Raw genomic sequence first — 27,997 nt, 5'->3', positions numbered from 1 at the left:
GACAGAATTTACTGGGACCACTGGTATTCTCATAATCCCATTTAAAGAGGTAGCAAAATAGGGAATAAAAGGAACAGAAGTCCAGAAATAAACTGGTTTAGGAAACGTACAAAAAGGAGATTTCAATTATGTGCTAATTTTGTGGTTACTTGTTTACACATTTCTAACTAGTTGGGTTCCTTCCTAGCTTCAGGCAGATTAGTCTGGAAATGAAATTTGCCCCTGTTTATATGTACCTGTCTTTTATTTGCCTGTGTCTTTTTTATTGCAACTCAATAGACACACACCATTGCTTTGTCTCTGATTATTTGGCATTTGAATCGTCAATGAGGGAAGCTTTTACGGAACTTTTGATACTAATAAAAGGTGAGTCAAATGTTTTAAAAAAGATGCAGAATCATCATTTATGTCAGAGTTACTGACTCACACTTAAATTGCAGTGTTAGCACTGAAAAAGAAATGTATATGGATGGGAATATAGATTGCAGGCCAATTAGGACCCCTCTTTTGAAGTTGGAATTAAGGGATAGCTACTATTCTCTTCTATCTTTGAGGGTTAGGAGAACTTTATTCAGTGTTGAATAACTGTATTCCTCCTGTTTATTAATGTTTGTTGTGGTGGTCTTCTATTCAGCACCCATCTCTGCCTGCCCTGCTCCCCTGCCCCCAGAGGAGGATATAATAAGAGGCATGGGACAGACAGGGGCTTATAATAATAAGACATTGGAGGGGTTGATTATCCAGTGTCTTCAAGTAACTTTTATAAGAGATTTGAAATAGCCAGCGATCAATGCAAAATAGCAATAGCCTTGGCAGAATTTGCACATACATACTCAGTGTTTACAGTTTAAACTCCGGTGTCAGACAGGGTCATAGTTACCCAGATTGGACGCATCCCATCTCTGGTGCAGAACCTCTAAAACTTGGAAATCATTGAAAGTCATCTGCTTATTAAAAAAGCAGATTCTCAGACTCACATCAGACTAGGAAAAGTCCTGAGAAATCTAAATTTTTAGCACATACTTTGGGGGATTCTTTACATCACGTGTGTTTGGGAAACTGTGCTGATTGATGTCCATGGAAAGCAGCCTCAGGCATGGGGAGGGGCTGGAAAAGAATTATTTAGGTCAGTTTTGGGATCTTAGATTGTTTCTTGGCTACACTGGTCACTTTTTAAAGTGTGCTTAGAAAGAGTATGACACCTTTTTAATTTTCAAAAGGACTTGGGTTCAGTGTATGTCCTTATGTTAAAGAAACAGCCCTCTTTGTAGTTACTCTAGAAATAGGTAGAATGGCAGAAAGAGCGCTGGCTGTCTGTTTTTGAGGCTGTTTTGTACTTCATGTGGCCACGTGATATGGGAACATCCTGGGATTTCTGTGAGCCTCTGTGAACTCAGATTCCCCATCTGGAAAACAGGAGTAACAACACTGGTTGGAGCCTTTATGGAGTGTAAATAAAGTAATTGCTCTTTGTAAGCGACAAAGAGCCAGGTCAGTGTTTAATTTTATTTTCTCAGAAATAGTACTAGTTACTAAGGCCTTTAACAAAAAAAATCTCTTTGAAAAGGCTAATGGGGGCCTGGTATAGTGTGTCATGCCTGTAAGCCCAGCATTTTGGCAGGCTAAGCGGGGAGGATCACTTGAGGCCAGGAGTTTGAGAGCAGCGTGGGTAACATGGTGACATCCTATCTCTACAAAAAATAAAAACATTAGCTGAATGTGATGACGCGCACCTATAGTCCCAGCTACTCGGAAGCTGAGATGGGAAGATTGTTTGAGCCCAGGAGGGTGAGGTAAGCTATAATTATGCCACTGTACTCCAGCCTGGGCGACAGAGTGAGATCCTGTCTTTAAAAAAAAAAAAAAGGAATGGTATTTTGAACAAGATACAGCATTTTGACCACCTGTTTGTTGCTTCACTTTCTTTTGTAATCAGACTTGCTCTCCATCACCGCTCACCTTCCCGTTTTATAACCTGATAGATTTGAATGTTGGGGCAGGAGGTGGTCTAGTTCATGCTGATTTCACAAATGAAGAAACTCAGATAGATTGTCGCAGAAGTTATTCTTAAAGTTTCTTACTCTATAATGAAGATTTATGGTATACACAAGGGCAGTCTGGTGCGCTCTGTTCCTCACTTGATTTCAGTGATCTCTGAAATGTCACCCAAGATGGCGGTGGCTGGTTCATGAGTGTTTTTTTTCTTTTTGTGCATGAGTGAAGTTTTGTTAGAGGTATTTTAAGCATTAATTGAAAAGCTGCATTTCTGAACTGAGTTTTCGAATTTTCCTACATGTTGATGCAAACAGATCCCCATTTCTCTGTCTTGTGTTTTATTGTGTGATGCGCCCATGAAGGTAGAGGTTGACTTCTCTCTTTCCACATACAGCACTCTCCTCTATGGTTATTAAAGGGATTAAAAAAAAAAAGAATGAAATGTAAACAGTTTTATAATATAACTGTTTTTATTAATATCACTGGCTATAGTAAAATAGAGATAATATCCTCTCTGATATAGGAGCTGAGGACTAGAGACTTGGCAAGAAAGCCAAAGCAAGCCTGGAACCCAAGTTTTTGGAGGTTTGTGGTGCTCTTGTTTATTTAATTTTAATTTTGTTTTATTTATTTATTTCTTTTTTTTTTTGAGATGGAGTCCTGCTATGTCATCCAGGCTGGAGTGCAGTGGCACGATCTCAGCTCACTGCAATGTCTGCCTCTCAAGTTCAAGCGATTCTCCTGCCTCAGCCTCCTGAGTAGTTAGGATTACATGTGTCCATCACCATGCCTGGCTAATTTTTGTGTTTTTAGTAGAGATGGAGTTTCACCATGTTGGCCAGGCTGGTCTCGAACTCCTGATCTCAGGTGATCCGCCTGCCTTGGCCTCCCAAAGTGCTGGGATTATAGGCATGACCACTGCACCCAGCCTTATTCATTTATTTATTTAGAGGCAAGGTCGTCTTCTTGTCACCCAGGCGGGAGTGCAGTGGCATGATCACAACTCATTGCAGCCTTGACCTCCTGAGCTCAAGTGATCTTCCTGCCTCATTTTTTAATTTTTTTTTGTAGAGATGGGGTCTCACTATGTTGCCCAGGCTGGTCTTGAACTCCTAGGCTCAAGTGATCCTCCTGTCTCAGCCTCTCAAAGTGCTGGGATTACAGGTGTGAGCCTCTTTGCCCAGCCTTATTTATTTATTTAAATTGTATGAGCAAGGTCTTTGGGGACATGACCCTCAGTCGTGCCAGCCCTGCTTTCTAGGAGCAGAGAAGTGAAATGTGAGTGAGGAACATTGAGCATCAATGGGACAGGTGAAGTGGAGAGAAAGATGCTCATACCTGAAGGAGATGGGGAGCAGTGCTGAACCAGACCTTGAAAGATAGGAGGATTTGGGCCTAGGGAGGTGGGGATGGTGAGGTATAGCAGAGGAAAAACTTTATGCCTCTACCCTGCTTGATTCAGTAGCTAGGTGCCCTGAGAAACAAACTGATAAAAAACATTAACAAGAGAAAAATCAGTTTTAATTATGTAAGTAGGCACTGGCAATCACAAAGAAAGAAGAGTCAAAGAGGCAAGTAGAATTTGGAGGGTTCTGTATCATCCCAAAGGGCAACAAAGTATGGAGAAAAGGTGAGACAAAGGAAAATGGGTTTGGGGTTCCTGCTGGGGAGTAAGTTATGGGAAGGCAACTTGGAAACGTGGGATACGCAAGACATGTTTAATAAGGTATGTGCAGATTCAAGTGGATGCCTCGTCCATAGATAAGAGATTGTACAGGAGATGGAGACACCCTTCAAAATGTAAATTTCCTTTACAAAAGGAAAATTTATGCTCCGTTTTTAGAGCTTTTCTGGCATCTGCTGTTCTTCAGTTGCTTCTGCTCAAAATAATCCTTATGCCAAAGAGGCATATTTTGTTTGTGGGGGTGGGAGTCTGGTCCCCTTCGTAGGTGAGCTAAGGCAGTAGCATTATGTAGGCAGAGGTTAGCAGCTTGTTTTGTCTGTTTGAGGTGTGGTGGGAAGCCAGGCTGGAAGTGGAGGCTGCAGGGGAGATGTAGGATGTGGAAGCCAAGAAAATATAGAGCTCCCATCTTGAAAATAAGGGGCACCCTTTAGATCAGTGCTATCCAGTGAAGCTTTTTGTAATGCAGTAAATGTTCTATTCTCTGCTGTCAAATATGGTAGCCACTGGTCACATATGGCTGAGGAGCACTTGAGATATGGCTAGTGTGACTGGTTTTTAAACTTGATTTAATTTTAATCCGTTTAAATGTAAACATAAATAGCCGCAGTGGCTCGTGGCCTCTCTTTGGTCAACACAGGGTAGAGCTTTGGGAAGATGACTTCTATGGAGTATGTCAAGTAGATGTGAGCGGGAGACAGAGAATGATGTGCCTCCGCCCTGCAAGAGGTGATTGACCCTCCACTCCACTGGTCTTCCTGTCCAGTGTTCCTGGAGATGGATCAGGAACTCTCTCTCTGCTTCCCTGCTGTGGGTCCCAGTGTCTAGTCTAAGCCTTTGATACAGCATACACATCTGTTACTTAACTGCCTTTCACACCTCCAGTTCCAGGCTCCATGTCCAGCCTGGCCCAGCCCTCTTCATCCCTCGGTTGGCACAGGGGTTCCCAGGCTTTCTTGCCGATCTTTGGGGGTTGTGTTTTGCTTTGACTTTTGGAGAAACTACACTCTCAGGGAAGATGCCCTTTGGCCCATCTCTGCCTTTAACCGTGAAGTGAAGGCAGATGTGCATGAGTTTTCAGAATTCTCTCACACCCTTGCAGCAGGAGGGGAGGAAAGAAGAGATTGGGAGAGGGATATCCTGAAGAGTGTCTAAACCCAGAGAAATGGGGTGACATGAAGAGTCTAGGGTGGTCCTGTGTTCAAAATTTCATGTCTTAGCAGCCAGCCTGAAGGGGCTTCCACTGGCCTAATATGGGGCAATTTGAACATCAAAATAAATAATAGTAGTCAAGGATTATGACTTACAGAATAAAAGAAGAATCCATGAGTCTATACAGATAAGAATAAATGAATGACTAAATAATGGGAGGGAAGAAAAAGTTATTACTAACAATAGAAAGCCAACTAATAAGTGTTGGAATGATGGAATTAGAAATTAGAAATTCACCACTTTCCCATCCATCCACATAAATGACTAAGTCAAGACTTATTAAAACTAGTGGTCTCAAAGTATATCACCATGAAACACTGTTGAATAACAAAGGGAAAAATAATAGCTTCACAGTGAGGAAACCAAATGATCAAAGTAAACATTGGGCTTTAAAAACTGGAGCTTTAAAAATTACCGATGGGGGCTGGGCGCTGTGGCTCATGCCCATCTGTAATCCCAACACTTTGGGAGGCCGAGGCGAGTGGATCACTTGAGGTCAGGAGTTTGAGACCAGCTTGACTAAATGGTGAAACCCCATCTTTACTAAAAATACAAAATTAGCCAGGCGTGGTGGCAAGCGCCTGTAATCCAGTTACTTGGGAGGCTAAGGCAGGAGAATAGCTTGAACCCAGGAGGCGAAGGTTGCAGTAAGCAGAGATCACACCACTGCACTCCAGCCTGGGAGTCAGAGTGAGACTCTGTCTGGAAAAAAAAAAAAAAAAAAAAATTACTGATGGGACTAGGCATGGTGGCTCACACCTGTAATCCCAGCACTTTGGGAGGCTGAAGTGGGTGGATTGCTTGAGCCTAGGAATTTGAGACCAGCCTGGACAACATAGTGAGACCCTGTCTCTACAAAAAATAAAAAAATCAAGGCATGGTGGCATATGCCTGTGGTGCCAACTACTTAGGAGGCTGAGGTGGGAAGATCGCTTGAGCCTAGAGGTTGAGGCTGCAGTGAATACTACTGCAGTCCAGCCTGGGCAACAGAATGAGACCCTGTCTCAGACAAAAAAAAAAAAAAAAAAAAGTTAACATTGGCAGTAGTGGGACCGCTCCACAGCAGACGCCTCCTGAGAAGATGCACTGAAGAGAAAGTAACACCACTTCTGTGTTTTCTTGCCGAAAGTTCATAAACAGAATCTAATCATAAGAAAACACCAGGAATACCCAAAGTGAGGGACCTTCTACAAAATAGTTGGCCTATATTGTTAAAAAAAATCTGTCTTGAAATATGAAGACTCAGAAATTGTTCCAGATTAAAGAAGACTTAAGAGACCTGACTGTTGAATGAAACATGTGATCTTGGATTTCTTTTGCCATAAAGGATGTTATTGGGACAACTGAAGGGAATCTCAACAAGATCTATGGGTTACAAAATAGTGGTGTTTCAGTGTCGAGAAAGAGAAAGTAAATGTAGTAAATGTTACCATTTGGGGAATCTTTTTGTACTATCCAAGAGTTTTCTGTCCTATTCTTGTAACTTTTCTGTAAATCTGAACTGTGTATCCCCAAAAACAAAATATTCATCGTTCATTTCTGATGGAGGCATACCAGCGTTCACTGTAGTGTTCTTTATTCTGTATATTTTAAATATTTTTATAATTAAAGGTTGGAGAAAAGTAATAAAGTCATGTTCTAAATATTGTGTAATATATAGAGTCTTGGACATCATTTAGAACATCTAAGTCTCTGTATATTTCATAATAGGGATACTCTAGATTTGAATTAAAAGATGAGTATAAATGAATTTATTATGAGTAAAGTCACTTGATAGTATTTTTGAATTGGTGAAATTAGCTTTTGTTTTCCTTTATATACACTGTGGCCAGCACAATATCCTACTCATCGTCAATCTGATACTTGCTGAATGAACCATGCACAAGGTGGAGGTTCTTCCTCTCTCACACCTTCTCAGGGGTTCAGAATAACCATTTGTGTCATTCACATCTGAGTTGAATTAGTCTAATCCGATAAAGCTTATTGATATTAAATAAATATTTTTTGAGTGTGTTTATATTTAAAGCTTATGCAGTATTTCAAAATGGAATTTTGAACTCCCTGCCTGAATTTCTACACTTTTTTTTTTTTTTTTTGCTAAGAACACATCTTTAACATGGTAAAATACAGCTCTAATTTTCAAGTTCTAAAAAATTAACTGGAGGGCTGGGCGTGGTGGCTCACGCCTGTAATCCCAGCACTTTGGGAGGCTGAGGCATGCGGATCACGAGGTCAGGAGATTGAGACCATCCTGGCGAACGCGGTGAAACCCCGTGTCTACTAAAAATACAAAAAAAAAAAAAAAAAAAAAAAAAAAAGCCAGGTGTGGTGGCAGAAACCTGTAGTCCCAGCTACTCAGGAGACTGAGGCAGGAGAATGGTGTGAACCCGGGAGGCGGAGCTTGCAGTGAGCTGAGATCGCGTCACTGCGCTCCAGCCTGGGCGACAAAGCGAAACTGTCTCAAAAAAAAAAAAAAATTAGAGGATGCATATGTCCTTAGACTTTTAAATAAAATCTTTATTACGTCTGGCTTTCTATTTAGAGCCACTTGTATATGATCTCATATTAGTCTTTATGGAGGTAGTAATTCAATTTAGCTGACATTTTTAGCCACCTGAGCAGAATTCTCGGCCCTAAGGATTCAAAGATGAATGAGATATAGTTCCTGAACTTGTGCAGAAAATTGTTTTATGAAGACCTTGCCTCTGCTAAAATCTTCTCTCTTGGCTACCTGGGGGATGCAGCTTGTTCGAGAGGTTGGAATGAGTGTCCTGGTGTAGCTGTTAGGAGCAGGAGACCTGCACAGTGTAGCTGGGAGATGGCTGAAGCACAGAGATTACAGAATGAGCTGTGATTCTCCGAGATGCTAGCACCTGGGGCTGCCTTTCACTGGGTTTGATGGAAGAACCTCCCGTTCTCACTGTTACAGGCAAAATCGAACGGTATAGAGGAATTGATATCAAGGTATGCAATTAAACTGTGGCTTCTTTCTGCAGGCAACTTTGCAAGCTATTAGGCTTTAGATTTTTTTCTTACCTTGTTCTAGCAATTAGAGAGATCTTTATAAATTTGACTGTGGAAACACAGATTTAGGGTAAGAGCAGGATTTTATGAAATGGAGATTGATAAAGAGAAAATGGAGGTTATTATCAAAGAAGGACTGGGATGAATTAAGTTTAACGAGTTAATGGTCATTGCATTTTTTTCCGTTTTGCTAGAAATCAGAATGATCCCTTCCTTTCCCTGCTCAGCACTGTCAGGCAGTTGTCACAGTCAGATTTGTCTCCACATCTTAAGCCCGCCCACAGGAAGTCTCTCATCTGGGGGTGTTGGGCAAGGCTTCAGCAGGACAATTCCTCCGCCTGCGCCCCACCTTTAGACAGGTGTGCCTGCTCAAGGCTTAGTTGATGTTGCCCCATGCAGTTGCTGTGAGACTTCTAGGAAGCTACCACTCTTCATTGCTGCTGGGGGAGGAAAGGTGGAGAGACCGAGAGCTTGCTGAGGTCCTGTACCTGCCTTCAGGGCTTTCCTCTGAATCTCCTGCACCTGGCAGGGCATTCCCACCCCGCTAAGTGCTTCACCCCGCCCCGCCCCTCCTCCAGGCTCGTAGGAGCCACCCCCTTCCGGGTCCTGCCCGGGTGATGCTGGGCCAGGAGCTTTGTGTACACCCCTCCACTTCAGCTGAGCCAGGGCATGTCTGCGGCCCAGGCCAGGGCGCAGCATGTGCCCTGGGGGCCCGGGCCTGCATGGCTCCTGTGGGTAGGGGTTCGGGGGCACCCCCAAGGATGGGTCCCTTAGGGTGATGTTTTGGCTTTGGGGTGACTTCAACAATGTCCCTGAGAGACAAGGGCAGGGAAGAAGAATATTTTGAATACGACTGCCAGGATGAAGAGAGGAAGCCAACCCACAGGCAGCATGACACCCAGGACCTCTTGGAAGAGGGTAAATTCTGTACTTGGCTCAGATTTGATCCTTTCCTTGTTAGTATCTAAATAAGCTTGAGTGTTTTGCTGATTTCATAGCACTCTTTTTTTTTTTTTTTTAATTGGGGTATAAGTTAGAGATCTTATGCAAATGGCTTAAAGGTGTCCTTGTAAGAGCCCCTACCCCCTCACCCAGAGAACAGCATTTCTAGCTCCTCAGGAAGTCCCTTGGTCCCTTTCTAGTTTACATCTACCTTCCCAGAAACAATTGTTATGACTTCTGTCACCTTAGATTTGTTTTGCCACTTCCCGATCTTTGTAGTGAAATCAAACAGGGTGTATTCCTTTGTGTCTGGCTTCTGTTGCTTAACTGAGGTCTTTGAAATTCATCCTTGTTGTTGCAGATATCACTAATTGTTTTTTTGTGTGTGGCATTCCAGCATTCTGTTTTAAGAGATTCAGTTGTTATCTTGTGACTGGTTGGGTTTTGGTAAGTTAGTGGACAAGAGACCAGTCTTATTAAATGAAGCATGTTTTTGTTCTGGCAGTGTTTATTTTTTAAAAAAATTATTAATCACTTTTCTGAAATAAGGATTTTTTAAATCTTAGAAATATTTCAAAATGAATAGCCCAAGGCTGACATTGAAATCTGAGAGCCCACCACCGGCTCTCTTAAAGAGATGCTCCTTTGCAGGGAAAAGGGAGGATGTTAGGTAAAGATAGGCCCAGATGCTGGTATGAGCTTTCTAGTTGGCCTTCCAGGGCTTTCACCCACAAACCAGAGAAAGGGGCTTTGGGGGCTGATCAGGATGTTTAACAATGACTAATGTTGTTTAGGTCCCTTGAGTAAAAACAATCAGAATATGTTTCAAACTTCTGCTTTAGGATGGTCTATTTTCCTGTCTCGGGATAACTTTTTTCTTTTTTCTTTTTTTTGGGACAGGGTCTCACTCTGTTGCCCAGGCTGCAGTGCAGCAGTGTGATCCTGGCTCACTGCAGCCTTGACCTTCCGGGCTCAAGCAATCCTCCCACCTCAGCCTCCCTAGTAGTGAGTAGCTGGGCCCACAGGCACACACCAACTTGCCCAGCTAATTTTTAAAATTTTTTGGTAGAGACAGGATCTCACTAAGTTGCCCAGGCTGGAACTTTTGTTTTCAACGTTATTTATAATCAGCCATATACTGAAAGTATTTTTCTTTTCAAGTTACTGTTCTAAAAATATGGTTAACACTTCCCCTTCAGGACAGCTGCAAATATTTTATTGCAGGAAGGGAAGAAACGGGGAGAAGCCAGGAGAGGGTGAGGGACCCAGTGCTGGGGCCTGCATTCTGGCTGGTGCCCTTCTGGCCTTGTCTTGAAGGAGATGGGGGAGGGGAGAGGAGTGACGGGATTGAGGATTTGTTAGGTCCCTGGAAGGGATCAGGAGAAAGGTGTCCATCTGCCCTTGTAGAACTAGGGCTTCCTCAGATTTAGCTGGATTAGCTTCCTGCCCCTTTAATCTCTGCTGCTTCAAGTGCAGCCAGTGCCCTCATCACCTGGGAGCTTGCTAGAAATGCAGAACCTTAGGCCCCAGCCCAGACCCACTGAGTCAGCATCTGCCTTGTAACAAGATGTCCAGATGATGGGCATGCATGTTAAAGTATGAGATGAGCTGCTGCTGCCTTAAAGCCTAGCAAGAGTTTTAAAAAACCAGTCATTGAACTGTATGATTCTAGATTAAAGGCTATAAAATATTCTGGAGCAGTATCATATATCCTAGTCAAGAGAGGAAAAAAATTTGTGTTGTGCCCATTTCATGTATATAATGTATATAAATATGTGATGATATATAATATATAAACATAAATATATATTATATGTAAATATATGACGAGAGAGACTCTTTCTCTCTCGTCATATATTTTGTCAACCAAGTGAAATAACAGGCACTAGAACTTAGAGAAATCACAGTTTATTCTGATCCAGGCTTGAGGACTTGAGCCCAGTAACACAGGCTCAGTATAGACCGAGAATGTGTCCTGAAGTAGACAGCTTGAGACATGGTAGATATGCATTTTCTAATAGGGGGATACGTGTAACACAGAAGGTTGGGAAGAGGATAGTGAAGCAATAGTTCCTTTCCTGTAATTCTGTTTGGTGCACAGCGATGCTGTACATAAGATAAGGTAAATATGCAGTTGAGCAGTAGGGAGAAAGTTTAGTTATCTTAGGGGTCTAGTGGAGGGTGACTGATTTTGTCAATCCTACCTTTTGTTCTACTTCTGATAAACCGGTTTCTGACCAGTTCCTGTCAGCAAAATATTTGACAAACTCCAGTTACACAAGCAAGAGGTCAGCTTTAGTTTATAGGCCTAGGTCTTATTACCCTCGTGCTCCTCTACAGCCATCAGGGACTACTGTTAAATTTTTCATTAGAAATTTTCTTTTCCTGAAAATTTATGTAGATACATGTATTAAACTTTTTTAAAAAAACCAAGAGCCAGATGATGATGATAGTGAATGTCATTGTGCACTTCCTACGTATTTGGCACCATTTGAAGTGATGTTAAATCTCTGCTGCTTCAAGTGCAGCCAGTGCCTTTACGTGGATTCATGCATTGAACCTTTAAAACATTTGAGGTCAAGTACTGTTATTATTCCCATTTTATAGGTTTATGGGAGGAAAAGTAAACAACTTGTCTAAAGTCACACAGTGAGTTAAGTGGTCCCAGCCTATTTAGAATGGCTGTAGAACTCTCTGCTCTTAACTATGATGCTAGCAGTTCTCAAAGTGGGGTCCCTGACCACAGCATCAGGATCACCTAGGAACTTGTTAGAAATGCACCTTCTTGGAGGCCAGGCATGGTGGCTCACACCTGTAATCCCAGCACTTTGGGAGGCAGAGGCGGGTGGATCATGAGGTCAGGAGTTCAAGACCAGCCTGTTCAAGATGGTGAAACCCCGTCTCTACTAAAAATACAAAAATTAGCCAGGCGTGGTGGCGGGCGCCTGTAATCCCAGCTACTCAGGAGGCTAAGGCAGGGAATTGCTTGAACCCGGGAGGTGGAGCTTGCAGTGAGCCAAGATCGCACCATTGCACTCCAGCCTGGGCAGCAGAGCGAGACTCCATCTCAAAGAAAAAAAAAAAAAAAAAAGACATAGACCTTGCTGGGTCCCACTCCAGACCTACTGAATCAGAAACTGGGGTGGGACCAAGCAAGCTGGGTTTTAACACACCCTCTGGGTGATTCCAATGCAGATTGTCCTGTGCTAATCCACACCTTGTAGATAACAGTGTATCTGCCGTATAATCAGATTCAAGGGAAGAGATTTTGCCTTGTATTTGTCATCTTATGATAGATAATTACGGTCTATTCTCTCCTTCTCTTGTTTATTTCTATCCAGTTTTCCCTCATACTCCAAGAAATCATTTTTAGCAGTCCTGTAGGTGAGGTGTTAACAGTATTTTTAGGATAGTAACCTCAAAAGAAAAACACTTGCCAGCATGCTTTGTTTACTTTGTAAAATGAAACAAACACACTTTTAAGGTTTGCTCCTGACATGAAAGAAGCAAGGCTGTGGTGCAGATCAGAAAGATAGCAACTTAGAAAGTTTGGTGTCATGGCCAGTTTTGCTGGAAACATGTGTATCTCAGAGCAAGCTGGGCAGGACCCCATTTTTCTCTGTCATGATCACACCACGCTTGTCTTGAGTTCACAGGAAGCCAGTACCATGTGGAGCAGAAATACTCTGTGAGTAGTGAAAATATGTGTGTGGATTTGGATCTAACTGTGTTACCTGGATTTCGAGGTGTTTCTACATTGTCAACTTGTCTAAAAGAGGTGCTTTTGGTTGACATCTATAAGATACAATTAGTATTTCAGTTGCTCTGATAGTTACAGATACAGGATACATTTGTTGTTCTCTCCAGGTCACCTTATGGGATACTAGGCACTTTCTCATGTCACTCATTTAATCTTTAAAACAAACTTTCAGGTAAACATTCTCATTTTGCAAGCAAAGCACCCGAGGCTCAGATAGTTTGCACTTGTGTAGAGTCCCTCAGCTCGAAGCACAGAGCTGGGTCTTTGCCCTGCCTTGTGGGGTTCTGTGTTTCACCATGCCCAGGCTCTAAGCTGACGGAGTTCTAGGCCCTTCCCTTGTATTATCTCGTTGAATCCTCTTATCCCATGAGGTGGGTGCTCCTGGGAGACCAGGCAGCAGGAGAGGGCTTGGCCCTCACTGTCTTTCCAGGGAGAGGAAATATCCAGGCCCTGTGTCTTCTGGCTCCTGAAAACTTGCACAATGAGAAAGCAAAATTGATCTCAGGAGCTTAGCGACATATTTAGAGGAGGGCTCTGTCTGCTTTTCGCAATCCCTCTCCTCACTATGAGATTAAGAGGGCTGAACTGCATGAATGAAATAGTGGGTCCCGCCCCGTCTCAGTGCCTGGGCAGCTGCATGAGGAGGACACTGGTGAAAAGAGAAGTTTCATGGTCACTTCCTTGTGGCCTATTACCTGGCAAATTCCCAGTGTTCTTTTTCTTTTTTCTTTTTCTTAAATGAAATGCATCAAGAAGCCTGACTTCGTAATTTCTTCTCATCAGGGTACTTCCAAACCTATTACCCATTTGCAAAGTGAATCACTAAATTTCTGGCAAATGGTATTCAGGATTGCTCAGGAGAAGGCATGATTTGGATAGAGATGCACAATGGTCTGGAGTTTGCTAGGTGTTCTCATGACCAGGTTTAGGTTCCCTGAGAACACGGGCTGCAGGAGAGAGAATGCATTCCACTTTCCTTAGGGGTGGCTGCTAAGAGTATGTGAGTGGGCAGAGTCAGTCTTCTGCACAAAGGGCAGTTTTCAGGTGTTGAACACTAACCAGACATGATCGTCTGGAAAAACGGATGAAAAAAATGCCAGTCAGTGGTGGGAACCCAGAGCCTTCTGTGTCTATGTCCAGTGGCTGCACCTGCTGGCCGTTCAAATTCTCCATCTGGTTCCCAGGCGAAGCTGGAGATTCAGCACAGATGGAGCACATTTCTCCAGCTTGGGAGAGCATTCCTGGGCTGCAGAGAAAGGACTGGGCCCTGTGGGGGAATAACTGGATCCAGGAGTGCTGTGTCCCGGAGGTGATTGTGATGCATCAGGCTTTTGTAGGCTGTGGAGTTGGGAATGTCGGCCCCAGAGAAGGGGCCTGAGTCCTGGGCCTTTGTTAATGTAGTGTCACCGGCAGCACTTGAGGGTGCCGTGCACAACTTTCCCGATGGGTCAGTGTCGAAGGAGGAACTGACTTGGCATATCAGTACCTACCGCAGCATGTTACAAAGGTCTCTTGGTTCATGGTTTTCATTGTCCTTATCTCCGCTTGGGATTTGGCCCTCAGTATCCATGGCTACCCCACGCAGGCCTCCTGTGGGGTCAGTCACTCTGGATGGTTCTCCTAATAGTGGGGTACCAGCATCACCCCAAGGCTGGCCATGGACAAAGAGCCTACTCACGTTCTCTGTATTTTGGGGTCCTTTTGCCACTCTGCCCACTTCTGGGGCCTGTCCCGTGTCCCTCTGCCATCCCCAGCTTTCTTGTATCATCTAAGCTGCCTAGCAGCGTCTCTCACCTGACACCTTTCCTGCTTGCTCCTCTGTGTTATGCCAGGTTATGCATGTGCCCTACCTTCTCAACTAGGTCAGGAATTCCTCGAGGGTACGATTCATTTATTTACTCAACAGACATTGAGAGCTCCAACTTAGGGGTTAGACAGATCAGGCCCTTCCATAATAGCTCTGTGACCTTGGGCAGTTTCTTTCTGTCTAAAATGGGACAGTAGTAATACTTTCCTCATAGGATGGATGTAAACGTTAAAGGAGGTGACATACAGACAACTCTTAACAGAGTGCCAGGCTCATGGTGAGGGTGCCAGAGTGAACCATGTGTTTATTGCCTTATTAAATGTCTTGGTGATAAATGGCCATTGTAGATCAACACTGGGTGTTCCAGTCTGGAGCGGGGTGGATGATTACAGCATCTAGCAAACCTGCTTCAAGTCCATGGTTGTGTCTCTCTCGACCTTGGACGAGCCACAGGCCTTTCTGTCTGGTTTGTTAAATGAGGCTCATTTATATGTTGTGGGCTTCTTCTGAGTTTTAAGTGAAATAATACTTGTAAAATGCCTAGGAAAGCAGTTGGCACATTGTAGATACCCAGTAGTAGTATACTCATTTTATTTATTCTTCTCTGCTTCTTAAATAACTTGTATTGGTGTCCTGCTCTTAGCCTACAAGGCAAGGGAAAGTAAGCCAGTAGAATAGTCACACTACAACTTCAGTTAATAGTGATACTGATAAGCAATAAAAGGAAACCATAGCTGTGCTGTTTTGGTCTCTGTCCTTGGCAACTGACACCATGCTCCTGCCTGCCAGTGCAGAGACTAGGCACCACACAGACATGGGTAATGGCTGTACAGACCATTGTTTGTATGGCTCTGGGTCGGTCTCTGCCCCCACTACTGTTCCGGCCACAAGGTTCCTTGTGAAAATGAAGTGACACAAAGAGACAAGGAGACGGGGAGTTGCTAAGACAGATTCATTAAAAGGATGGCATCAATTAAGTGGCTGTGGTCCTAGGCCAGAAGCAAATGGGCAGACTGCTACTGCTCCTCCCAAGTAAGAGGCGCTGGCTTACCATGCCCCCTCAGGCCTGTCTGGCATTCACATGACTTGTGGCTGGGTTAGACTCACTGGGACTCATGCTCACCTGGAGGGCATGCACTGTGCACCAGGGCTTTGTTTTCACCCCTCTCTGGGGTGTCGGTTAGAAATGTGCTGTTAATCAGTGCTAGTTTATTAGTGCGTGATTTGCCATTTCTAAACAATTTTGCTATCTGATAACATCATTGTGGACCCAAGGAAGTCCAAGTCAAGGGTTAAGACAATACAATAATGTTTTTACATTGTCATGTAACAGGGAAGTGGCTGGAATATGGCATGGTTCGAGGATGCTTGCTTGAGTGTTATTTATTTGATAACTTAAATATCACCCATTTTAACTAGACAATTCAAAGATTTTCATTAAATTCACTGAGTTGTGCAACCATCACCATAATTCAGTTTTAGAACTTTGCATTCCCCCAGCAAAGATCCTTTGTGCTTCTTTACAGTTAGCTCCCATTTCCCACTTCTGATCCTAGGCAACCACTAATCTGCTTTCTTTTTTTTTTTGAGACAGTCTTCACTCTGTTACCTAGGCTGGAGTGCAGTGGCACAGTCTTGGCTCACTGCAACCCCCACCTCCTGGGCTCACCCACCTCAGCCTCCTGAGTAGCTAGGACTATAGGCATGCCACCACATCTGACTAATGTTTTTATTTTTTGTAGAGATGGGGTTTTGCTATATTGTCTAGGCTGGTCTCAAACTCCTGGGCTCAAGTGATCTACTTTTTAAAAATTGTTATTTTTGGAGATGGAGTCTCACTCTGTCACCCAGGCTGGAGTGCAGTGGCAGGATCTCAGCTCACTGCAACCTGTGCCTCCCAGGTTCAAGTGATTCTCCTGCGTCAGCCTCCCAAGTAGCTGCGATTAAAGGCATGTGCCACCATGGCCGGCTAATTTTTGTGTTTTTAGTAGAGATGAGGTTTCACCATGTTGGCCACCCTGGTCTCGAACTCCTGACCTCAGATGATCTACCCGCCTTGGCCTCCCAAAGTGCTGGGATTACAGGCATGAGCCATGGTGCCCAGCAAAGTGATCTATTTTCTTTCTTTCTTTCTTTTTTTTTTTTTAAGTCATCTATCTATCTCTATAATTTGCCTTTTCTTATACATTATATGAATGGAATCATACAATATGTGGTATTTTCATGTGTTTTTTTTTTCTGAGCATAAGGATTTTGGGGTTCATGCTATAGCATGCATGAACTTCATTCCTTTTTATGACTATATTCCATTGTATGGACATACCTACTGTGTTTATTCATTCACCAATTGATGGACTTTTTTGGCTATAATGAGTGATGCTGCTATGAATGCTTATATACGTATGTTTATGTTTATGTGTGCATATATGGTTCCATTTATCTTGAGTAGATACTTAGGAGACTTTAAAAAGTCTTTGTGACCTTAGGCAATTCACCTGACTTCTCAGAGCCTCAGTTTCCCTGTCATATAAAATGTGGCGATACCGCTACTAGGGAGGCTGAGGCAGGAGAATCGCTTGAACCTGGGAGGCAGAGGTTGCAGTGAGCTGAGATCGCGCCATTGCACTCCAGCCTGAGCAACAAGAGCAAAACTCCGTCTCAAAAAAAAAAAAATAAAAAAGTGGGGATAAAAGTATAAGTTACTCTCAGCACTGTATCTGGCAGAGATAAGTGGGCATTGCTGCTGTAAGCTGAGTCACAACAGCCATTCGAAGATGTTCCCCTGACCAAAAGTGCTTTGCCAAATCAGCCTGATCTAGGTGTCTGGGCAGACTGTAAAAACTACAGATTTTACAAAAGTGGGCAGAAGAGCTGACACTTGGATAGGGTGTCAGCTACAGGGAGGCATCTTCTCTTTGGCCTGTGGGAAGAGCAGGAAATTCCCAGATGGAGAAGTGAGAGAAAGACAGTCCGTACGAGAAGGAAATGGCAGGCACACAAGTGCAAGGCCAGACATCTGAGAGTGGTGTCACTGTGTGTGGAGGAGCTATGGTGAAGAGTGAGCTTGGGTGGCAGGGGAGGAGGCGGGAGGGTTGGGCTGGGCCAGGTAGGGATGGTCCCTGTATGTCCTGTGTGTTGAGGCTGCTGCTTGTAGGAGGTAGAAGAGCTGGGGAAGATTATTAAGCAGAGCAGGGACTAATTAAGTTCAAAAGCTACAAGCTTTTAACAAACCTTTAAAGGACATCTATTTTGTAATGCCTGGAAACTTGGATGACTGGTGACTCATTTAGAATTTTATGGAAAGCTTTTTAGTTCCCAGGTTCTGGGACCCCAGGTTGGCTCCCAGGTTCTGAACCTCTGTCCCCTGCCCCTGTGAACAGTGCAGACAGTAAGTGCTTATTAAGTTTACTTCCTGGGGCATAAGGGGCCAGATGTAGTGTTGCTTTTTCATCCTGACAACTGCTGCTACTATCAAAAGCGAGACGTAATCAACTGGTTTGTGGACCATTCTTTTCTTTGGCACCTAAGTACCAGCTCTGTTTCAACTGAGTATATCAGAATTGCTAGGGGTACGCGTCTACTTTGAATGTTTATTCAATCCCTTCGCAGTTTTTATAATGAAAATTGTAGAAAATTGACTTTTAAAAACACTGATGCTAAGGTGTAGAAGATAGGAGGAAAAATTATTGAAGGGAGGGTGGAGCTCAGTTTCTTAATAAAACTTTGGGAAACACTGTTTTAATTAAAGAAATGACCTATATGTAAGGCAGAATGCAAACAGCCCAAAATGCAAATATATCAGGCAGTCTTGAATATCTTTTTTTTTTTTTTTTTGGAGACAGAGTCTTTCTCTGTCGCCCAGGCTGGAGTGCAGTGGCGTGATCTCGGCTCACTGTAAGCTCCGCCTCCTGGGTTCACACCATTCTCCTGCCTCAGCCTCCCGAGTAGCTGGGACTACAGGTGCCTGCCACCACACCCCGCTAATTTTTTTTTTTGTATTTTTAGTAGAGACGGGATTTCACCGTGGTCTTGATCTCCTGACCTCATGATCCGCCTGCCTCGGCCTCCCAAAGTGCTGGGATTACAGGCGTGAGCCACCGCACCTGGCCCTGAATATCTTTTCTACTCATTGCTACTTGGTCTTTGAGTTATAAGTGTCTTCTTGAGGGTTTGGGAGGTTTTTCTTTTTATATGTACACACATATGTACATGTGTGCGTAAAATATTTATTTATTCATGCCAGAGATATGTAGAGCTGGCATCAATGGGAGGAATGTTACCAGGATTAGGTTAAGTAGTGATGAGAGTTATTCATTCTAACAATGTTATGAGAATCTTTTCCTCCAAAATACATGAATGGGAAGTGAGGTTTTCTAACTATATTTTCTTAAAGAAGACTGATAAGACCAAAATGTCAAGAAAGCTTTTATCAAGCTTGTTAATTTGACACACACCATAGAGACACAGGGTCCCTTGGGGAGGAAGGTTGCTGTGATGGAACTGTAGAGATTCTCCCCACCCACGCCTCGGGTTAGGCCTCTAGGTTCTGCCTTCTGCCTGGGTCTTAGCTCTTTTGCTCCAGCCCCACCACTCCCTGAGCTCTGCTCCTTCCCACTTCTCCCGGCTCATTTGGAAGCCCTGGACAGTGTCAAGATAGAAACCCCAATGCCACACCACCTTTGTTTTCTTCCCATGGGGTTTTCTTCGGGGTCTTCAATTCCAGTCACTCCTGAGCTTCCCACTGGCCAGATCTCCTTGGCATCAGGCAGGGACATGTTTCTGTTCTCTTCTGGGCTTGCACACCGTATGTTTGGGGTTTTTTGGCTGGCATCTCCTGGGTGCTGGAAGATGAGTGCCAACATTTATTCTTCAAATCGTTTTGAGCATGGTTTAATTTAGCATAAAGGCTGCTTTACTGGTTTTCAGACTAAGGCACTCCATGGAGCTCACCTCACCTCCATCCCCTCTCTCCGTCCCTATTAGCTGTGACAGCCCAATCATATGTCTCCCTCCCTCTGATCAGCCAGCCCAGGGCTCCTCGTTTGAATTTGGCTTCATAATTCCTTACTTTACCTGCCATCCCAAGAAGAAGGACTTGATTCTCCTCTTATCTCAAAGTGGATTCTCCCAAACCAAAAATCTTCCTCCTCCACCTCCTAGGAGGGTGTTTCTGTCAGGCAGACCTCCTGCCACTGTGGGTTGTGGGCAGCCCTCTTCCTGGCACATTATTACACAGTGACATCAACTACTGTCCCAGTGCCAGTGGTTTCTTGGGGGCACCGCATGTTGCCTCTGACTTTCCATCTCATTCCCATCTCCAAAGGGGACATCACTCTTGTCCTTGTTGTCCCAGTGAGAAGCCCTGATCCAATGCTTTTTGATTTACCTCCCACTCGGTTTTAGTTCTTAAATCTCAGGGTAAGAGCCCACTTCTTGCCACCTACAATTTCCTTGCATTAATCCAACAGCCTCGATGCTTGTCAATCTAAATTGCCTTGTACCCGCTCCCCCATTGCTGCACACTGGAGCCAAAATGCTTCTGAAATATAAACCTCATTGCATAACTCCCCTTCAAAAACTCTTTAGTGGCTTTCCATTTAATTCCACACTTCTTAAAGCAACTTGTCAGGCTTTGAACCCCCTGAGCCCCATCCCCCAGGCTGCCCTGTTTTCTGTGTGCCCCAGGAGGGCAGGTGTCCTGCCTTGTTCAGTGCAGAGCTTGGTGCGTGGTAATGGTTGTTTGGTGTTAGTCAGAGATGAGGCATGTGTATTTTACTATGATGGGTAGGCAGCAAGTTGCATTTAACTCCTTTTTCTAGTGTGTGTGTGTGTGTGTGTGTATTTTTTTTTTTTTTTTTAATGGAGACAGGGTTTCGCCATGTTGGCCAGGCTAGTCTCGAATTTCTAACCTCAAGTGATCCATCTGCCTCGGCCTCGCAAAGTGCTGGGATAACAGGCATTAGCCACCACATTTGGCCCCCTCTGTGTTATTTCTTCTGTCTGCTTGTGGTTATCTACACACGACTGACTATCTGAATTATTACAGTTACCTTAATTCAAAAACTTAGCCTTAAAAATTTGAGTGTTATCTCTAAATAATATAGTGTTAGAAAAATAGCAGCTCTGAATCTTCTTGTACAGAGAATAGAGCCAGGTTAGTTAAAATGTAGCCCAGTTTTTTTTTTCTCCAGGAAGGCAGAGGACTCAGTTTTTTGAGGAGAGTGGGCGCCGGTGAGTAGGGGTAAGCAGGCCCTCAAGTGACAACACAAATTTAAACACAGAGGCCACTTAGTTGCTGTGGTCTGTTACCTGGTGTATAAAGGGGGTGCTGCAGATGCTTTGGCATGCTGGCTGGGGGGCCCCAGAGTTTTTATCTGCATTCCTGCAGACCATCACAGCTGTGCGTGAAGAAAACTAACTCGGGTTGGTAGCATAGGAGTCTTCACTTAAGCACTTGTGTGACCTCGAGCTGATGGACTATCTAGAGCAATTTGAGCTGGACTTCATCTACATCAGATTAGATCCTGGCTTAAAGCTACCCTTATAAATCTCCCTTGCTTCTCCCTCCCTGGCAGCTCTGTCTGAGGCAACATATTCCCCCCCGCTTGGACAGGAGGGATCTTGTGAAAGCGTTGGGTGGAGGGGTCTTGTCTGCTGGCTCTGGTGGCGCTGTCTTGGTAGGGTTTCAGATTTAGAACCAGATTTCACGTCTCCTCCCTAAGCTAGAAAATCATTCCAACAGATTCGATTTCTCTGAGCTAATTTACTAGGATGATCTCTACTTGCATTTAATAAAATATTCAGAGACCTATTGAATTTCAGTTGCTGTTTGCCATTTGTAATGCTACTGAGTTTGACTTAGTAATACGCTTCAATTCCCAAATGCGTCACATGGGCTGTTACTGAATGTGGGTCATTAGGAAAGCTTTGACTCTTAACAGAATTATTCACTGAAGTCTTAGTTACAAAGCATTACTAAGAAGTTATTTATTTAGTCCCAAAGTGACAGGTTTCAAAAAATTTTGCACGTTGGCCAGCCATAAATCCATTTATATTCACTCCTCCCCCCATAGAATAAAACTTCTGCTACCTTCTTGGTGTTTGTTGAGCTGCGAATCAGTTCCTTGTCATTGATTTAAAATAAAACAACCCTGATGTATCTTTAGCAGACAAAAGCCTTCTTTTGTTTCACAACCCATTTCTCCAACGGAAGGAGAACAGAGACCCATAGTCCTAAAGTGCTTGTGTGCAGCCTTGTATGACCACAGTAAATTGTACATGTAATGAAATATTATTCTCTGTGTGTGTATGTGTGTGTGTGTGTGCAATCATAGTAGTCTTTTTAATGTATATTTAAAAAATAACCTAGTTTTCATGGTATGGAGCTGGTTGCATAACCTTAGAATGTAGGCCACTTGAGGAGGAGGGGGCTATGCCATTATGAAATTATCAGTTTAAGGCTATTGTTTAGTAATTACGCCAACAGTTGCTTTCTGGAGGATCCCAGTCTGTTCATATGGTTGGGTCTGTATGGTTAGTGGAGTCTAAATCCTACAGGCCTTTCTGATCATTCACACATGGGTGACTGTGCTGCTGGCCCCCACCCCACCTACTTCAGTTTGCTGAATATCTGTGAGGCCAGACCCCCTTCCACTCCATTGCTTCACCCTCAGCACATGCTCACACACACAGACACACAGTGTCAAAGTTTCACGTCCCCCTGCCCCCAGACTCATCCTCCAGTCGCTGGAACTGGGAAATGAAGTCTGGTGGTGGTGAGTACATTGTGGGTTGAACCCAGCAGAGCCAGTGACCCTCTGTGTCTAATGTGCAGGCACAACATTAGGGGCGCTTTTTTAGATGAGTCATTTGTTTGGCAGGTTTGTGACACTGGTAGTCTCATTGTCATTTTTATTTCCTACAGTTTTATGTGCTGAAAGAGTTGGCCAGATGACTAAGACATATAATGACATAGATGCTGTCACTCGGCTTCTTGAGGAGGTAAGTGCTCCAGGGGAAGGCAAAAGAGTTGTTTATAATTGACTGGTTTTCATGGATACTGATTAAAGCATGCCTTATCGCCTGTTTCAGTGAGGAATCTTGGAAATTGGTCTCTTTCGAGATATAATTTAATGGCTTTACTTTTTGAACTAGTAGCTATGTAGGCCTTTATAGCTGTAATTTTGTGCAGATATTTTAAGGGAATATATTAATGGCACCAAATGTGGTGTGTCTAAATACTTGGTAGAATATTCAGTTGTAAGTGTAAAAAATCCTGAAACATTGACTAATGATATATTTTAAGTGCATCCAAAAAATGTCAGAAAAATATATCGTCATCTGTGTCTTCCTAATGTATTTAAGTTTTTACTTAGGCTAGTGGAATATTATGCAGTGTCAGCATGGAAATAAGCAAAATAAGCATGGCAAGAAAAATTTAAGAAAGTTGCTTAAGATTAGGTGAGCTGCCTGTATTTTAGAGACTGTAGTTTTCTGAATTTCTTCTCAGTATTCTGTTGCAATTGAGAATTAAGTATTATGAAGATCTCTAGAAACAGATGAGTATAAGATGTGTATCTGCATGCCTGGAACAGGCCAGAACATGGTAGATTCTTAGTATTTGTTGAGTAAGTCTCCATCATTAATACACTGCTGCCTTCACTGAATCAGGCCTTAAATGGACAGGTGCTGCCTTCTAGACCCTTGCTTCTGCTCTGGAATCTGGAATGATTTTGGGGCGTGTGACTATTTTGTGAAGGACACAGAAATCATTGTTATTGTTTTCAGCCAGTGGGAAGTCAAGGTTGAAGCTCAGACAGAAACTGGGCCAGACTCGTTTCCCAGAGGTTTTTTTGGAGTGTGTCGTATTCTTTCACCGTTTTTGTGTGTCTCTCTTCCCGTGTCTCTACTGCTGCACATCCAGCATTCTCTTCCTTGTCCTGCCATCCACTCCTGTTTGATCCTCTGAGGCGGGGAAGTCACAAACTCATCAGCTCCCCAGAAGTGATGTCAGGGTTTTTGGCTATGTGACAGGGTGTCAAGGGCGGTATTTTGGGGCACCGACCTTCAGCCTTCGGGTGTCACTCCAGTTGCGGCTGTCTTTGGTGTTAGCCACGTGGCAGGCTGCCCTGGTTGGCACCACCGACTTTTGAAAATGGTTAATCGCTGACCCCTTTCTGCTGCATCCATTTCCCCCAACAGTGCTCTCCAGATCTTACAAAGTGCTTCCGGCGCCCGCTCATCACCTCCTGTTCAGGTCATTGAGTCTTCTGAGAGGGGTCCTAAATCTGTACCTTTATTTTTATTCCAGGGCCACCACTCAAGCTCCTGGGGCCTCAGCAGTGAGATTGTAGCTTCTCTCTGCTTTACTCTTCCTTGCAGCTGCCACTGTCCATGCCCTCTGTGACCCCCTTACCCTTTCTCTAAAGCTCCTCGCTGTGTAGTCAAGGCCACCCATTGCTCACGGTCCTGAGCCCTCCTCTTCACTGTCCTGAACCTTCATTGTCACTGGGAACATGGCTCCTGCTCTCCCACCCTTGGCCCTCTATGGCATTTAACTGCGTTGGTGCTTTCCTGCTTCTCAGTCTTGTGCTGCAGGGGCTGCTGGAGACCTTTGAAGCTGGCCCCAACCCCATCCCCAGGTAGTCTGTACCCTTGCTGAGCCCCAGGCATAGGAGTCACCCCACAGTCCTGTTTGTTTTGTTCATCCAGTTGGATGAACAATTTATTTTTTATTTTTTGTAGGGGTGGGATCTCCTTATATTGCCCAGGCTGATCTTAAACTTTGAGGCTCAAACAGTGCTTCTGGCCTGGTGCAGTGTCTTATGCCTGTAAATCCCAGCACTTTGGGAGGCCAAGACAGGTGGATCACTTGAGCACAGGAGTTTGAGACCAGCCTTGCCAACATGGCCAAACCCTGTGTCTACAAAAAATACAAAAATTAGCCAGGGATGGTGGCCTGTGCCTGTAATCCCAGCTACTCGGGAGGCTGAGGTGGGATCGCTTGAGCTCTGGAGGTGGAGATTGCAGTGCACTGAGATCATGCCACTACACTCCACCTGGGCACCAGAGCGAGACTCTGTCTCAAAAAATAAAACAAAACAAAATTAGAAGCAAACTACAGCCACTGTTTATTTGAATCTCTCACATTTTTAAATTAAAAAATTCTCTCACCTTGGCCTCCCAAAGTGCTGGGATTATAGGCATGAGCCACCGCACCCAGCCTGTTTTATTTTTAAAGGGTCTTCATGGCAACAGCGTCTGTTTGTGTCTATGTGTTCCATGTCTAATGCCATTCTGTTCCTGTCCTGATAAGATTCATGCCTGAGTTACTGCCTTTCCTTGGAACTAGGAGGGTGTCCTGGTTAAAGTCTAACTGTCCCAGTCATGTGGCTGTTGCACTGTGCCGTGCTTTTCCTGGGCTTTGGCTCTGTTTCTTCTGTTCTCGTGCTATAGTTTGCATGCCTGCCACAGGCAGGCAAGTGGGGGATTTGCACAGGATCCCAAAACACAGCCTTCCACCAGTGTGGAGAGTTTGCTTCTGGTTTTAAGGGGAAGAGGATGCTGTGGCTCACCTGGGCTTGCTGCTGTCTGGAATGCACCTTTGGGCCGAGCTTGCCTCCTCCTCAGTTACAGAGGGTGATTCCACTGGCCCCTTAGTCATGCTTTTTATTCTGAAATTGGTGAATGAGATGAGTCAGTTGCTAAGTGTAGGCGGCAGGCTGTTTGGAATCTCTAGTGGGTGTGTCAGTTAGTGCAAGAGTTCATTGGTAAAAAGGGGCTGAGACTCAAGTTACAGTCTTTTTTAAGTCTATGCTTTTAAAGCATAGTGAGGAGAGGGAGCAGGCAGTTAGAGTGAGCTCTACCTTGCCTCATTTCATGGGGGAATAAAGGAACTAGTTCTTTTAATAGCTTATTTCCAAGGGCCTAAATTACTTGTTTGTGGTCTCTTTTTCTCATTGTAGTTTAATCCAGTGGCCATCTTCTATCTGTTTTCTGGTTTTTATCCTTTTCTTTTGGTAGGGATGGGGTCTCACTATGTTGCCCAGGCTGGTCTTAAACTCCTGGCCTTCTCAAACTCCTGATTCTCCCACCTTGGGCTCCCAAAGTGTTGGGATTACAGACATAAGCTGCCACACCCAACCTGTTTTCTTGTTTTTAGAAGTAAACGTTAATCATATTTTGGCTAGAGAAATGGGAGGTTTTTTTTCATTCTTGTAATTCTCAAAGAAAAACCCAACCAGCTTGTTGCCTCAGTAAAATTAAAGAGAAAAAACTAGAGACACTACAATAACGTTTCTGTTTAAATTTTCATTTTATCTATAAATATTTTTAATGTAACTTTTTATTTTCAATTTTTTGAGTACATAATAGGTATATGTATTTATGGGGTACATGAGATACTTTGATAAAGGCATATGCTGCATAATAATCACATCAGGGTAAATAGGATATCAGGCTGAGCAACGTATCTCACACCTGTAATCTAGACACTTTGGGAGGCTGAGGTGGGAGGATTGCTTGAAGCCAGAAGTTTGAGACCAGCCTGGGTAGCATAGTGAGACCCTGTCTCCACAAAAAGTTAGAGGCTGTAACTGAGGAAGAGGCAAACTTTGCCCAAACGTGCATTCTAAAAATTAGATAGGCATGGTGGTGCATGCCTGTGGTCCTAGCTACTCAGAAAGTGAAGTGGGAGGGTTGCTTGAGCCCAGGAGTTTGAGGCTATGGTGAGCTGTAATTGCGCCACTGCACTCCAGCCTAGGTGATAGAGTGCGACCTGTCTCAAAAAAAAAAAAAAAAAAAAAAAGTGGAGGATGGAGAAAGAAAGGGATATCATCACTTCCAGCATATATCATTCCTTTGTGTTACAAACATTCCAATTATACTTGTAGGTATTTTTCAATGTGCAATAAATTATTGTTAATTGTAACCACCCTATTGTGCTATCAGATACTAGATCTTATTCTAACTATATTTTTATACACATTTGCTGTGACTTCTTGCTTTTTCTTCTGGCAGAGAGTTTTCTTTAAAATTACTCTAAAGATTACATTTCTGGTATAGACCAGGGAAGTGTTTGTCCTTAGTGGGGCAAGAAGAGGCGAGGCAGCCCTTAGGTGCAGGGTTTGAGGTGTGACAGGTAGGACAAAGGACTTCATTGTTGAGCTCACTGCTCTACTTGTTTCTCTTCCCCTTCCTGTCTCCCAATTCCTGTTGGTTTCTGGCCGTTTGTGTGCTGGAAGCCTTCCGCATCCTTCAGGTGCTCTGGCAGTCCCTTGCCATGCCTGAGCCATCTTCATTATTATGCTGTGTGCTTGATTTGTTTGCATTGAAATGTGCGCACAAAATGCGGCTAAAGGCTGGGCGCAGTGGCTCACGCCTGTAATCCCAGCACTTTGGGAGGCTGAGGTGGGCAGATTACTTGAGGTCAGGAGTCCGATACTAGCCTGGCCTACATGGTGAAACGCCATTTCTACCAAAAATACAAAAATTAGTTGGGCGAGGTGGCATGTGCCTGTAGTCCCAGCTACTTGGGAGGCTGAGGCAGGAGAATCACTAGAACCTAGGTAGCGGAGGTTGCAGTGAGCTGAGATCATGCCACTGCACTCCAGCCTGGGTGACAGATCGAGACTCCATATCAAAAACAAACAAAAAATGTGGCTAAGGCATGAAAAATATCAGTGCTTGTTGGAACTTGGCAGCCTGGATGCATGAAGGCAATGCAGAACAGGTAGTCAGGTAGTGAGCTGAGGAGCACTGATGAAGTACCTGCTGAGTGTTCAGTCTGAGAACTAGTTCTAGTAGAGACATTTGGTAGACCTGAGTTAGATTTTTGGAGACTATACTTCCAAAGACAAGTGAACATTGGTATTGCAGTTTTAACCAAATCCAGCTGAAACCACTTGGACTAGGTGCTAATTTTGAGTCAGCCCCTGGATACTTTAATTCTGTGCAGTCTCCCTCACACAGTTCTTTGAATCCTTTCCTCTAGGTACCTAATAAGCACAGCTGTTGAGTCTGAGAAATGACAAAGGGCCATGAAATAAGGTACCTTTTTTTTTTTCAATTTTGTGTTTTGAGATGGGGTCTCCTATGTTGCCCAGGCTGGTCTTGAACTCCTGTGCTCAGGAGATCCTCCTGCCTTGGCCTTCCAAAGTGCTGGGATTACAGGCATGAGCCACTGCACCCCGCCAAGGGAACTTCTTGGTAGACACTGACCAGTGTGGATAAATGTGCAGAGATGAGCATCTCTGTTGATTGGGCAGATTCACCGTGTCCCCTTTGTCCCGTGAGAGGGCCGTCTCCACATGTACTGTGTTCCCAGAAAGGCAAAGTCATGATGGGGAGGCACAAATTGTGGGAATGAGTTGGGGAATTTGCAACTCTTTTTTTTTTCTTTTTTTGAGACAGAGTCTCGCTCAGACACTCAGGCTGTAGTACAGTGGGGTGAGTGAGCCCTGCCTCCTGGGTTCAAGCGATTCTCCTGCCTCAGCCTCCCGAGTCGCTGGGATTACTGGCTCCCGCTGCCACACCCAGCCAATTTTTGTATTTTTAGCAGAGATGAGGTTTTGCCATG

At 44.0% G+C, this 27,997-nt stretch overlaps 1 protein-coding gene across 13 annotated transcripts in view; it reads left to right on the top strand.

Annotated features, from left to right (window-relative positions):
• TRAK1 (trafficking kinesin protein 1) overlaps positions 1-27,997 on the top strand; it is a 210,696-nt gene that overhangs the window by 138,676 nt on the left and 44,023 nt on the right. For 11 of the 13 annotated variants that reach the window (XM_063722118.1, XM_024244444.3, XM_063722119.1 and 8 more), the window contains one exon: positions 22,346-22,422. In XM_063722118.1, coding sequence (XP_063578188.1) covers positions 22,372-22,422 — 51 coding nt within the window. In that variant the 5' untranslated portion in view covers positions 22,346-22,371. Of the gene's footprint in view, positions 1-8,518; positions 8,831-22,345; positions 22,423-27,997 lie in introns of those variants that run through there. The other 2 variants (XM_024244441.3, XM_054552239.2) reach the window with 2 other exon arrangements.

The sequence above is a fragment of the Pongo abelii genome, chromosome 2 (assembly GCF_028885655.2).
Source record: "Pongo abelii isolate AG06213 chromosome 2, NHGRI_mPonAbe1-v2.0_pri, whole genome shotgun sequence".
NCBI classification, from domain to species: domain Eukaryota; kingdom Metazoa; phylum Chordata; class Mammalia; order Primates; family Hominidae; genus Pongo; species Pongo abelii.
The sequence above is the reverse complement of the archived record's forward strand: the minus strand, read 5'-3'. Positions and strand labels throughout refer to the sequence as shown.